Genomic DNA, 12070 nt, shown 5'->3' on the forward strand with positions numbered 1-12070 from the left:
AATCAGAGACATGTTTGGGGGGACATGTTATCCTTATCGATTCTTCTATAATGTCTACTGTTCAGATCTAAAAGTTTGATCCAAGTTTCTCATAGATAAGGGCAGCAATGTATAATATTTTCCAATATTTTATGTAATATCACTTAAAATACTACTATTAACTCTTGAATTCGACTTCAGTAAAAAAATGTGGGTCCCGACCCTTTCTATGTCCAAATATATCAATCATCGCATTCATGTCACTTTTCAAAACTTCGTTTGAAAATTTCCTCTCGATGCTAAGTAGTGCTAAATTGCTCAGCCTTTCTTGGCCCATGGTTGATCTGAGATATGTTTTCAGCCGTCGAAGGCCACTGAATGATCTTTCAGCTGAGCAAGATGTTGCTGGAATCGTTGCTAGCAATGTTGTTTAATACAGGAAAGGCAGTACTTGATGCAAACCTTCGAAACATCTTCTGGACAAGCATTGCTGCATTATTACCCTACGATTCAGAAGTCCTGCCGCCCCCTAGCCCCCCCCCCCCTCGGCCCGTACTCTTATGCCTCTGAAGGAAACGAAAACCTTCGAATTAATATGCTTCCAGTTTGCTGGAAAACGCACTTTTTGGAGTAATTTTTTAATAATTCAAGCTTTCTCTTAAATGAGTATCTACAGGCTGATAGCTATTTGATGGTTTTAATAGATTTTCTTGACATAATCTCTTAGCTTTTTTTCCTAGCATTTCTCATTATTTCAGTAAATCAAAACGCCTTGCGCCTTCCCAATAATTTTATGAAATGGCGCCTAATCTGGACATTTACCGCCAAGCCCAACATTATTGGCGGGTTCCTCAAAAACACCTCCTACCTTGGTACATCCCTGGTATCTACTTGTGCAACGATCTTGAGATGGTGTTTGGCGATCGTTTATAAGCAAATCAAAGTTAGTAAGAAAGAAGAGATGGCATATTGCAAGGTGATTCTTGTTTTTTTCGCCTTTATTATTTGTTGGGTTCTTTTATGTAAATCTTCCTCGCTTGTTAGCTATTCATTTTGGTGCCCCTGATATTTGATGGGCAGGGGGGCGATTTTGCCCCCCCCTACCCCCTGCCAGCTCGCCACTGTAGCACAACCCCGTGAAACGTGACCTTGAGTTGTTTTTGAATCAGCTGATCACTACGTAATTCAACCTCGTACTCGTGGTCGATCTATACAAGAAATAGGCGGGTTTTGATAAATACAGCGTGTGCAGTTTTAACCACACTGGGTGCTACGATTCTGGAAACGCAAATTGTGGTTAAACCGTGGCTCCATTAAGATGCTATACAAAGTTGAAACATGGGTACTTACATGATACTACAGCGACCGCATCTTTTTCTTTAAAGTACGTAAGAATGAGGTCATGGAGGAAGAAAAGCAAGCTCACATCCATCGTTACACTGAGACTGTCGCGGAAGTAAGAAGTGAGACTCGAATCAACCACATGAGGGCTGGGTACTGTTGACAGCCAGGGACTCAATGACGCTGGGCTGTTGTTGCAAAGAACCTTGGCAATTCTGCTAGTCATTGGTTGATCATGCTCATTTGTCAACGAAAGTTGAAAGCATGGCATGCCAAATATGATTTCCGAGTCATTCTCGTACTTTACTTTCGGGGCAAAAGAGACTCTCTTAGCTGCAGATGGTTTGGTTGTCAATCTGCCAACAAAGCTTGATGATTCAGATGAAGACGTTTGCTCGCTGGTTGACGTGACGTATTCCAGCCAATCAGCTACTGATGCGCCTAAGGACGGAGGGTTTCTTCTGCCACGAGAAACCTTGCGTATGGTAGCCATGTATACTAGAAAAAGTATGGAAGCAAAAAGTGAGAAACTATGAATCAAATGAACAATTAACATTGAGCTGGAAACGCAGAGGAGACATCCTTTGCCATTGTGCTTTTTCTTAGGTTAGGTACTATCTTTCTACTGGTTTTGATGCATTTTAAGCTGCATATAATGGCACTGCGTAGCGGCATGCGCAGCAAATTCAAACGCAACATGACAGCATTTGATGCAATAAAATAACGATTTTGTACAAGAAATTAATATTTGGTACGGCGTTTCGAGCATTACTCTTCATCAGGTCAAAAAAGAGTTATAAAAGCGACAAATGAGTGAATGAGTGTTTAATTAAAGAGTTGTGCTCTAAACTTCGTACCAAATATCCATTTTTTGAAAAAGTTCGTTATTTTATTGCATCAAATTTTGTTGATTTTCGACGTACAAAACACACAACTTCATTGATTGACAACATGACAGCAATGTGATTAGAATTGTAGAAGAGATTAGAACATGGGCCAATGAGAAGAGGAGTATTTTTTTATGGATAGAAATAAAGTTTTGTTGATGTAACATGGTTTTGTCTCTCTCTAAATGCCCGGTCTACAGAATGAAATGTTCAAAATGTATTAAGGAGTCTATGGAGACAATGGGCAAAAAACGACGCTTTTGAGAATTGAGGGAAAAGTCTGACTCTACACATGACATAATAAGAAAAAAGAAAAGAAGAAAACGAAAAAGAGAGAGAATCCAGAAGTAGATGCCAAGTTACAGTAGAGAAAGAAAACGAAAAAGAGGAAGAAGAAGAAAAAATGAAACAGAGCAAAAAGAAGGGAAGAAGGAAGAAGAAGAAGAAGAAGGAAGAAGAAGAAGAAGAAGGAAGAAGTAGAAGAAGAAGGAAGATGAAGAAAAAGAAGAAGAAGAAGAAGAAGGAGGAGAAGAAAAAGAAGAAGAAGAAAAATGAAAAAGCAAAGAATGCAAAAAAAGAAGAGAAAGGAGATAAAGAAAAAGAAGAGATGATTATGATGACAAGTAACAGACAAGATATTATACAGCACTAACCTCTTTCCCCCATTCTTTCAGTTGCTGGACCATCATGACCGTCGTTGCCAAGCTGTATTGAAATCCTCTGCACGGAGAAGGCTCGCTCAACCTGACAGCTTTTTTCAATGCAATGCATTTCCGATGAGTATTTGACAATAGGCTCATTTATGGAGAACAGCGCCCAAGTCTGTGCCCGAAAATTTGAGCCATGAAAGCATGTGAGCAAAAGGGAGTCTGACTTCAGGGTGAGGCTTCCTCCGATGAGCAAGTTTTTATCTGGAAATATGCTGGATACATTGACAAGCTGAAGACCAGGCAGTGCGTTCATAATTTCAACCCAATGCTGATATTTCAAACCTGAAATTGTCGATTATAGCTATAAAAAATGTCGGTAAGGACAAAATAGCAGAGTAAACGCAAAATAAATTGTTTTCATTGGAAGAGAATCACTGCACGGGAATCACTGGGGGCATCAAGATATTTCATAAAAATCAAAGAAAGTATACGTGAGCTTGCCATTTATCAGATATATCCAATGAACACCTGAGTTCAAATAAACTGAAAGAAGTGTCAATGTCGCAAATGAAATAAAAGAACATGTTCCCTTACCATCTTGCGTTGATTCTCCACTAGAGCCATCTTGTTTGTCCTCAGCTCCACGCTCTCTTTTCTGCGCAAATGCGTAACTTGATCTTGTAAGCGGAAGGCTTGCAGTAGATTTCAGCGGAGGTGCAGAGGCAAATGCATGCATTCCGCTTCGCTGTTGCTGATTGAAAAACTCCTGTAGTTTTCCCAGCATCTTGATAAAATCTGGTGTTGTTGATCTCGACATTACGATTTGCAGCTCGTCCCACCCTAATTGTCCACAAACTTTAACCTCTGATGTTGGCCTGTTTGATTGACCAATAGCTGTATCGGCGTACACGAAAAAATTATCTTCGTCACCTGAGATGAAAGGCAACTTCTATCACTATTGAAAAACGTATGTAACCAGAGTGTAACGACTTATTTACCGATTCTATCAATACAAAAAAGATGCGTGATACAAAAAAGATAATGTCACCCGGGGATTAATGCAAGAACTACATAAATAAAAAAAACCAAGGGTGGTCTCACTTGCACCCCTGCCTGACCCCTTAGGGTTGCTTGCTAGATTTACATGAATGAGTGTGAAATTTTTTTTCCCAAAATCTTAAACATATTTGTCAACTACGAAAGTTGAGTTTCAGTTGGCGATTTGAAGATACCTTGCAATTCTTCTTCATTAACTTTTGGTAGCTGCCATATGTCTTCTAAATTGCATTTGAAACCAGCGAGGGTAGCCATCAGGATACAAGAGCCCATGTAATCTAGCCTTGTTTCAGCTCCTTTCAGTGACACGCTTGCTAAATGTGACGGGTTTTCACCGAAATTCTCTTCAAAGTTCCCTTTAAAATAAATTGAACATGAAAACTTCATATTGCAAACAAGAAAATAGAACTTTTTGAAGAGTTGGGTTAATGGAAACTGAATTAATAAAGGTTTAGATACTGTTAGCTGTGGAGATTGATAGCCAATTTAATGAAGTTACCTCTTGCAGATATGTGGCTCACGTCAATATAACCACCTACAATTCCTCCTTGGGCGTCGAACGAACCTTGGCGAACTGTGATTAACAGATTGGTTTGTTTTATGCCAGTGTTATTGTAGAGCATACAACTTTTGGCCTGCAGGTCAGTAGTACTCCATCTGAAAAGATAAAATAGAAACATAGTTTATACGATGGAGCTGGCAAGGTGAAGTTCTTTTTTAACTTGATCTAGAGGGCTATTCTTTTCGACATACCTTCCAGATTACATGAATACTTACACGGACTGTCCCATGACATTCCCCATATTAGTAGACACGTCCAGTCGCGATAGATTCAGAGCAAATAAGACTTTGCTTTTCCATTCGGAAATCTCCTCCAATTTTGATGGTGATGTGGCCTGGTCACTAAGTGCATCCGGTGTCATGTTGATGTCACTAGGCACTTGCAATGAATTCCCCAGAGGATCTACAAATGTTAGAGCAATTTGATGAGAAAATGTTCACAGGGAAAAGTAGCACTTTGTTATAGAAAAAGTTCCTTGCAACATTTTAATCAAGTTTCATAACCCAAACTGATAGGGGCCTTTTGTTGGCAATATTCAGTAAAGCAATTGAAAGCTTCATATTTACATTTTGAACGTCTTTAGCATATATTCAAATGCGACAATATTGCAACTTCTTTCACTTAAAAAGTAGAGGCAAGGTTAGTTAATAGCGTGTTATACTTAGAAGTTCAAGGATACGGTATACCTTTTTAAGTGTGTAAACATGTCAATCAACCACATTCAACATGTAAATAAATATACACAAAAAGTAGCATATACAGTGGCGGCTTGCAGCGGTACTAGTGGTACCAGTCTAGTACCATCTTGTTTTCGTGCCAGCCGCCACTGAGCATACATGTATTATACAAAAGTCGAGTTAAAATCATGATTGCGTAGCGCACTCGGATAATTGCTCAACAAAGGCAAAAAAGATAGAAAGATAGAAAAAACCAAGCAAGGCTCTTGGGACGATCAAAATGAGAGAACTGAACAGGAAAAGCAGATTTCCTTCAATTTTGATATGAAAAACTAGTTGTATGAAGCTACCTCGAGCCGATATGTCAAGGGAACGCTGCAAGAACTCAGAGCGAGAGCCAACACTTGCGGAGGCGCGAGGTAGAAACAGTCCTGTAGGAGATCCCATGATATTGCCGAGAAATGAGCCTCCACTTATTGTTCGACGGTGACCTAGAAAGAGCGAACAAATTACGTGATCACATCACTTGTTATCCGAAAAAACACTTCATGTGAAATTTGAAAATAAAACGCAGGAGAGGAAAAAATTTCATATCAAAATAAAGCACTTTGCCCAATTAACTTGTTAGTTTTTCAGATACGTTTTTGCCTTAAACTTAGTGAAAGTAAAATTAGTACCTTGCCCCTTCTTAAAACTTTTCTGTCTTCTTGGCGTGATCAGTTCAGTTGCAGTTGAAATTGTGCTAATTGGATTCATCCTTTTGCTCCTTTCCGAGCTGGTGACTGAAGATAACGGACTTGACTCGCTGATAAAAAAACAACACATAAAAGAGATTCACATAAAGTCTTGAAGAAGTTTGCCTAAGAATGGTAATACAACAATCAATTCAAGATTAGAATATTCTTGAGACAAGAAATAATTTGAGAGACCTGTCAGCCTTTTGGGACTTATGTGCTGTTTCTCTTGCGTAAACTCCCGACTTGCCCAGGAACATCCTTCGATAGAGGTCTCTCTTATACCAGGCTTTTGGCACATCCAGTATCTCATTTAATCTGCGCATGTCGTAATTAAAAGCCGCTGAACCTATGTCACAGGTTACTGCAAAGGATAAAAACAGATAAAACAGTTTTTGTTAAAAAGATCGTTATTCAAAAAACAAAAATCTGAATACTTTGTAGACGTTAAAAAAGAATCAAACATAAAAAGAACAAAAAACAAGTATACTTATTCCTAGTGTAGTCCCACAGACAGATGGGATAAATTTTTATGCAAAATGATTTTACTTGAACCAAATCAGGTGGTTTGTGAAAAGACAAGGGGAAAATTTCGAGAATTTTCGACTTCAAATGCATAAAACTATTTTAAACACACACATACTTGAAACTTGAACTTCAGTTTTGGAATCCGTAGAATCGGATGAAGAAAATTTTCGTCCTTTGGCTGCTACAAACTGCGATTCTTTGATTCTCTTGCGAAATAAATTGAACTTAATGAATTCAACGTTCAAACTAAGTGAATCTTTTCTTCCTGATATTGGCTGTGGAACGGGGCCGCGTTTCTTTCGTCTCCCTGGGAACATCCCGCTTTCTACAAAACTTCTTTCTGATGTACTCCCATACTGTTTTCCATAAGGATGGAAAATACAAAAGGAAAACCTTGAGAGGCATGCAGTTACACAAAAACCTCCAACATCCGCCTCAGTTGTTTCTTGGCTAAAAGAGACATTCTTGCTTTTTTGGTTTCCCATCTGGGACCTGGCCTTCTTTGTTGCAGAGGCCTGCGGTGACTTAGTGTTATTGAAGTTATATGGAGTTGATGTTGACGAGATCACAAAGTCCAAAGACGGTATTCTTAACAGACATTCGACTTTTGATATTGGCAAACAGCTAAACCGAATGTCGGAAGGTTGCACGTTGATAAAAACAACCACATCGACTGGGAAAGAGGAGTGGTCCGACGTTGAGGATGAAAGCATGGAACCATTGCCGTTGCCAGCCTCTTCTGACGACAGCGAATCCGAGTCGTTTCTGTCGAGTTCGTCGTTATTTTGATACTGCAGTGAAATAGGAGCAAGAGCGTTGTCAACAAAGTCCAGCAAAGATGGTAACAGAATCATCTCCCTGGGAAGTTGCTGAATATTGAGCCAAGCATGTAATCCCGCTGACTTTGAGCCACTTCTCCAACTACTTGATGAACTGGAGACATTGTCTGCAATGTCCGAAGCTTCGCTGGTCGAAAATGAGCCAGTTCTGGGAAACCTTTCGGCAGTTGTCTTTGACTGATAATGTACCCGGACACTGACTGCAGGAATTAAGAGGACTGTGTCTTCGGCGGCGTGGGCATTCTGTGATTGGTTGAAAAGGCTTGTTCTTGATCGCTTGGGGAAACCACGTTGTCCTAAGTCTCCCAGAGAAAAGCGATCTTTTTTGTACTGATTTCCGAACTGAGGATGCATAGGTTCGGATGTCTTTCGCAAATCACCTCGGCTTAGGTTCTCTCTGAAATCCAAATTGGAATAAAGATAAGCAAAGAAATCTATTAAATTAACAAAAAATGAAAAATCCGAAAATAGACTAAATTTAACCATTTTAAGTATTAGAAAAAACAGAAGTTAGTTCTCCTGCAAAGAATGGATCCTCTTCATATCCTACAGCGTGGACAAGCAAAAAACCAGCAAAAAGGTACCTCATGTGGACTTCTTCATCGTCATCTTTGTTGTTGTCGTTATGCAGAACGCACTTGCCACTGTCGATATCAACGACAACATCTAGCTGAAAATCAAGCATATTTGAAAAGCCCTGTCGCTGTGATGACGTAGAACGGACATCGTATGTGCTATCACTAAACGTAACCTTTGCCGGCCCGGGGGAAAGCAGATTTTTTTTCTCCTTCTTCTTTACCAGTGTTTTCTTTACTGACTTGACTTTATGAACCCGTCTGTCGTCATCCTCTCCCGGGTCCAGATCGTAAAGTGCGTCCATCTCATGGTCAGACAAGTCAGGATGACTTCTGAAATCGGCAACCTTTAAAAACCCACCGTCAACAGCATCCCCATCAAAAATGTGTCTTGGGCTGTCCTCGCCCTGCAACTGACGATTTCTTTTAGGAAGGAGGTCCAGCTCTCTCGTTTCTAAGTATCTTTCTACACTGCTGTGTCTTCTATGAAATGTCCTCTTTGGGCTCAAAGTATCTGATAACTCAGTGTCTCTGAGAAATGCAGGAGACTGCAGTCTTTGCATATATGATCCTGATGGCTTTCTGGTCTGGCGCCTGAATCGCTTTCGGACATCCTTGAAAAATTCTTGCGAAATGGCAGCTTCAACATCTTGCAAAATCCGCACCTCTCGACTTATTTGCTCTTCTGGAGCACATGTTTGCCTAAATGAAAACGGCAAAATCATATAGCTGCAAATAATTCTTGTAGATTTTGGTTTCTACATGAAAAGAAAATTTTACATTAGTAGAACAATTATTGGCCACCATCGTTATCCTTATGTGTTTGTTAGTTTTTTAGGGTTTTCTGACCTTACCTTAATTCGTTGACTCTCTTTGTTTGTCTCCACAACTGCTTCTCTAGTAAATCATATTGGCTTTCATTTGATGATTTATCTTTAAGCTGCTCAAACCTCTGCAGACGCCCATCAGTGACGTCATATTCGTCTTCATCAGCTGGCTCAAATGCATCAGAAACGTCATCTTCGGCATCTGCGACTGACGAAAGATCAGCAACATCAACATCGCCGGCAAATGAAGTCAAGGCATTGCTAAGGGAGGACAGCCATTTGCCGATGTTTGAGTAGAAGTGCATGTCAATACCGCGCATCTTCCAGAAAATACACATCAACCATTTGTCAGCCTGTGGCATTTCTACAATATCAAATACATTTTGTGTCATATCCTAATTTATTTTTTCAGTCTAAAGCACTGCCATTTATATATTCAGCTATATAGATGTCAAGAGCTTACATTTTTTGAAAATTTAGTCCTATGTTAAGAATAAATTGATCTTGGCAGTAGTTTTGAAGTATTTTGCTCTCCTACGAATTCAGCGTTTTCGCTAAAGTTTGGTTACTTGGAGCTAAGTTTGACCGCTGCGAAAATGAAAATTATTGCCACCTGGATCACTCTTTTGCAGGTAAAATAAGTTTCTCGCAATATTTGCCCTCCCAATTGAGATTAGTTGATGACAACAACAACCTAGCCTGTCCTGTTTTGTTTAGAATCATTTTAACAAGAAAAATGTATTTGCAAAGATTCAAAAGTCGATAAATAGATTCCTTTCATTTCAGCACTAATGTTTTAGTAACAATACTATTATGCTGTACCAAAACCTAGAGCTAATGGATAAAGGCAAACACGAGTTTTGTGCTCAGTGTCAAAAACGGATACAAGAACAGGTAACGATCAACGGCAAATTTTCAGTCTTGGAAAATCGTTGGCCTCTGTAAACAATTCTGCATTCTGAATTGATGGGAAATGAAAAACTCTACTGTAAATGAAAGCTGGCCAAATAAATAATCGAGCGCTTTCAGCTTCGACAACGCAGAAAAAGAATTCTGAGCTTCAATTTGACGGGAAAACTGTCTTATCTGCGCATGCTCTATTCACACTTTTCTCATATCGTCTCCTAAATAAAGATTGTTTATTGCTGCTTCGTTTAACACAAATAACATAAAACATATTTTTTTACAAACCTGACTGTATCTCTGTTTCAGTTCTAGAGCACAAAGAATATGTTCCTTCCGGAATCGAACCTACATGAATTTAAACAAAAGTTAGGGTAACATGTGAAATACTGATTGAAACTTCACACAAGTTCCTAAATAAGAAAAATCTCAAGCTTTTTATAGAAACACGCTTCAGACAAGCTTCAGACACGCTTCAGACACGTTTCAGAATTGATGCTTCAAGATTCTCCGGATTAAAAAAAAGTTCTCCGGATTACAAAAAAATTCTCCGGATTACAAAAAATTCTCCGGATTACCGCTTCTTAAAAATTTAACTTTCAACATGAAAACAGTGTTACAATGTAGAAACTATTAAGTGTCACAATTTAGAAAGCATAAAAATGTAGAAAGATTGAAACAGGCTGAGCGATGGTATAAAATTTATCAAGAGATAAGAAAGAAATTGTAAATAAATGTTTAAGCTACACTTCGTACAAGTGTTTTCGCCATGTTCTCGTGGAAAGGTCCATTCCTCGGCTTTATTGTCGAAATCACTGGCAAACCTCAAGCAAAAGTTGCGGAACAAGCCTTGACTCACGAATGACCCACTACTGCAGCACATAATCGAAGTCTCCTCCACTGTTACAACTAATGCAGAGCCAGTTAATTCGGTATCTGAAATGCCACAAATTGACGGTACTTAATACACTAGAAGTCATCAAAACAAGATTAAAAACAAACGAAAGCAGCAAGGCGACAAATGAACAAAGCACTTCAGTGAATTCAGAAATTGAAGGCAATTTCATAAATAAAAACTGGCATTCTTTAATCACGAGGCCAAAGAAAAAGAAAAAAGGCTAACTAAATTCGGTTGCAAAAATGGATAACTACGGATACCAAAAACTACTGAAAGCAGAGCATCATTGACTCTTGATTTGAAATGACTTACAATACGAATTTGGTGATTTTGATAACAAACCTGGTGTGTTACCATATGAAGATCGATTGCCCATGGTCTAATGAAGAAAAGCATCATAGAGTGAATATGACACCAAAACAAGCCTATGAGACAGTAACAAAAAACAGCCAGTTTTTTAATAATTGCCAATCACAAGAACCATGCCTATTTTGTATTTTTTGCAGGCGAGTCTAGTTCGTAAACCTTCAATCTGCATTTTGAAAAATGTAGCAAAACAAATCATTTGTCTTTGGTTTCGTTATTCAGTTTTCTATTACTACACTCTCTAAATAATTATCTTGCTGTTTGGCTCTCTTGATTTTCTAAAAGTAGCAGTGGATTTACAAATTTTTTGAAGTACTGCTATAGCCTGGAGGGGGCCAAAGAACGAAAGAAAACACAAGCTTTCCAATTGGAATGTAAAATTTTCTTTAAGGCCCTATAACACGTTTCTTTAGCACGCACTCACAAATGATTCAAGCACTATGTTCTGCTTGTTTTCGTTAGGTAATAAAAATGGAGATATTTAAACCAACCTGGTTAACATGATCATTTAGGGGTATGCTGAAACCAAGTTTCTCTACGTTTAGTTGAAGAAACAACGATCCATACAACTTCTCACGCTGTGGCCTTTGAGGAAGTTTCTCAAAAATGTGCTGTGCAGCCTTTTGGACCTTAACAAAAAGAAAAAAGTAGACAAAATTCGAGCATTGAAAACTTGTACATTTCGACCATTGTACGGCAAGAATAAAAAGAATACGCGAATGGCTAACTCTGAACGTAACGCCCCTAACTACACTCAGCTGAAGTGAGACAGCATCTATGGTGAATGTTTTAAACAAGATCTGGCAATAGGCGTCACCTAATGCGATTGAAAGTGGTAAAAGAACTAGAAGGTAAATTTAGAAAAGAAGACGACAATAAAGAAGCGCACCTCAACAGTCTGATCAATCCAGTAATCGTATGCATTTTTGTAATACAGGTAAACAAGAAGACCTACAATAATAATGAATACAGAGAAAAATGGTATAAAACTAAAACTGATACTACATTGCTTTATTAAATCAAGTCGAAAATGGTGTCAGGTCTTCAAATGACAAAGATACCAAGTTTCAAGTGGGCGTAGGCATGATTCAAACCCGCGGAAAATGTAAGCAATAGTTGTGCAAACCTTTGTCTACAGCCATTGGCATGAGCCATATTTGTGGTTTGTTGATGGTTATGATAACAGTTTCTTTGTCTTGAGAATGGTGAAAAATTGGCTTATCCTTAAAAATAAAACATTTTGCATCC

The 12070-nt window shown here is 38.7% G+C and overlaps 1 protein-coding gene across 5 annotated transcripts in view; it reads right to left on the reverse strand.

Annotated features, from left to right (window-relative positions):
• LOC135686323 (bridge-like lipid transfer protein family member 1) overlaps positions 1 to 12070 on the reverse strand; it is a 48401-nt gene that overhangs the window by 2787 nt on the left and 33544 nt on the right. For all 5 annotated transcript variants that reach the window (XM_089108754.1, XM_089108753.1, XM_089108756.1 and 2 more), the window contains 18 exons: positions 11949 to 12045; positions 11712 to 11773; positions 11314 to 11451; positions 10799 to 10835; positions 10315 to 10494; positions 9847 to 9906; positions 8683 to 9019; positions 7838 to 8530; positions 6530 to 7650; positions 6082 to 6250; positions 5830 to 5957; positions 5503 to 5643; positions 4691 to 4877; positions 4413 to 4570; positions 4090 to 4269; positions 3452 to 3787; positions 2861 to 3199; positions 1330 to 1818 (listed from right to left, as the gene is read on the reverse strand). In XM_089108754.1, the coding sequence (XP_088964880.1) occupies positions 1330 to 1818; positions 2861 to 3199; positions 3452 to 3787; positions 4090 to 4269; positions 4413 to 4570; positions 4691 to 4877; positions 5503 to 5643; positions 5830 to 5957; positions 6082 to 6250; positions 6530 to 7650; positions 7838 to 8530; positions 8683 to 9019; positions 9847 to 9906; positions 10315 to 10494; positions 10799 to 10835; positions 11314 to 11451; positions 11712 to 11773; positions 11949 to 12045 (4852 nt within the window). The remainder of the gene's footprint in view (positions 1 to 1329; positions 1819 to 2860; positions 3200 to 3451; positions 3788 to 4089; positions 4270 to 4412; positions 4571 to 4690; positions 4878 to 5502; positions 5644 to 5829; positions 5958 to 6081; positions 6251 to 6529; positions 7651 to 7837; positions 8531 to 8682; positions 9020 to 9846; positions 9907 to 10314; positions 10495 to 10798; positions 10836 to 11313; positions 11452 to 11711; positions 11774 to 11948; positions 12046 to 12070) is intronic.

This window comes from Rhopilema esculentum, chromosome 6, assembly GCF_057945365.1.
Source record: "Rhopilema esculentum isolate cy_ngs chromosome 6, ASM5794536v1, whole genome shotgun sequence".
NCBI lineage: Eukaryota > Metazoa > Cnidaria > Scyphozoa > Rhizostomeae > Rhizostomatidae > Rhopilema > Rhopilema esculentum.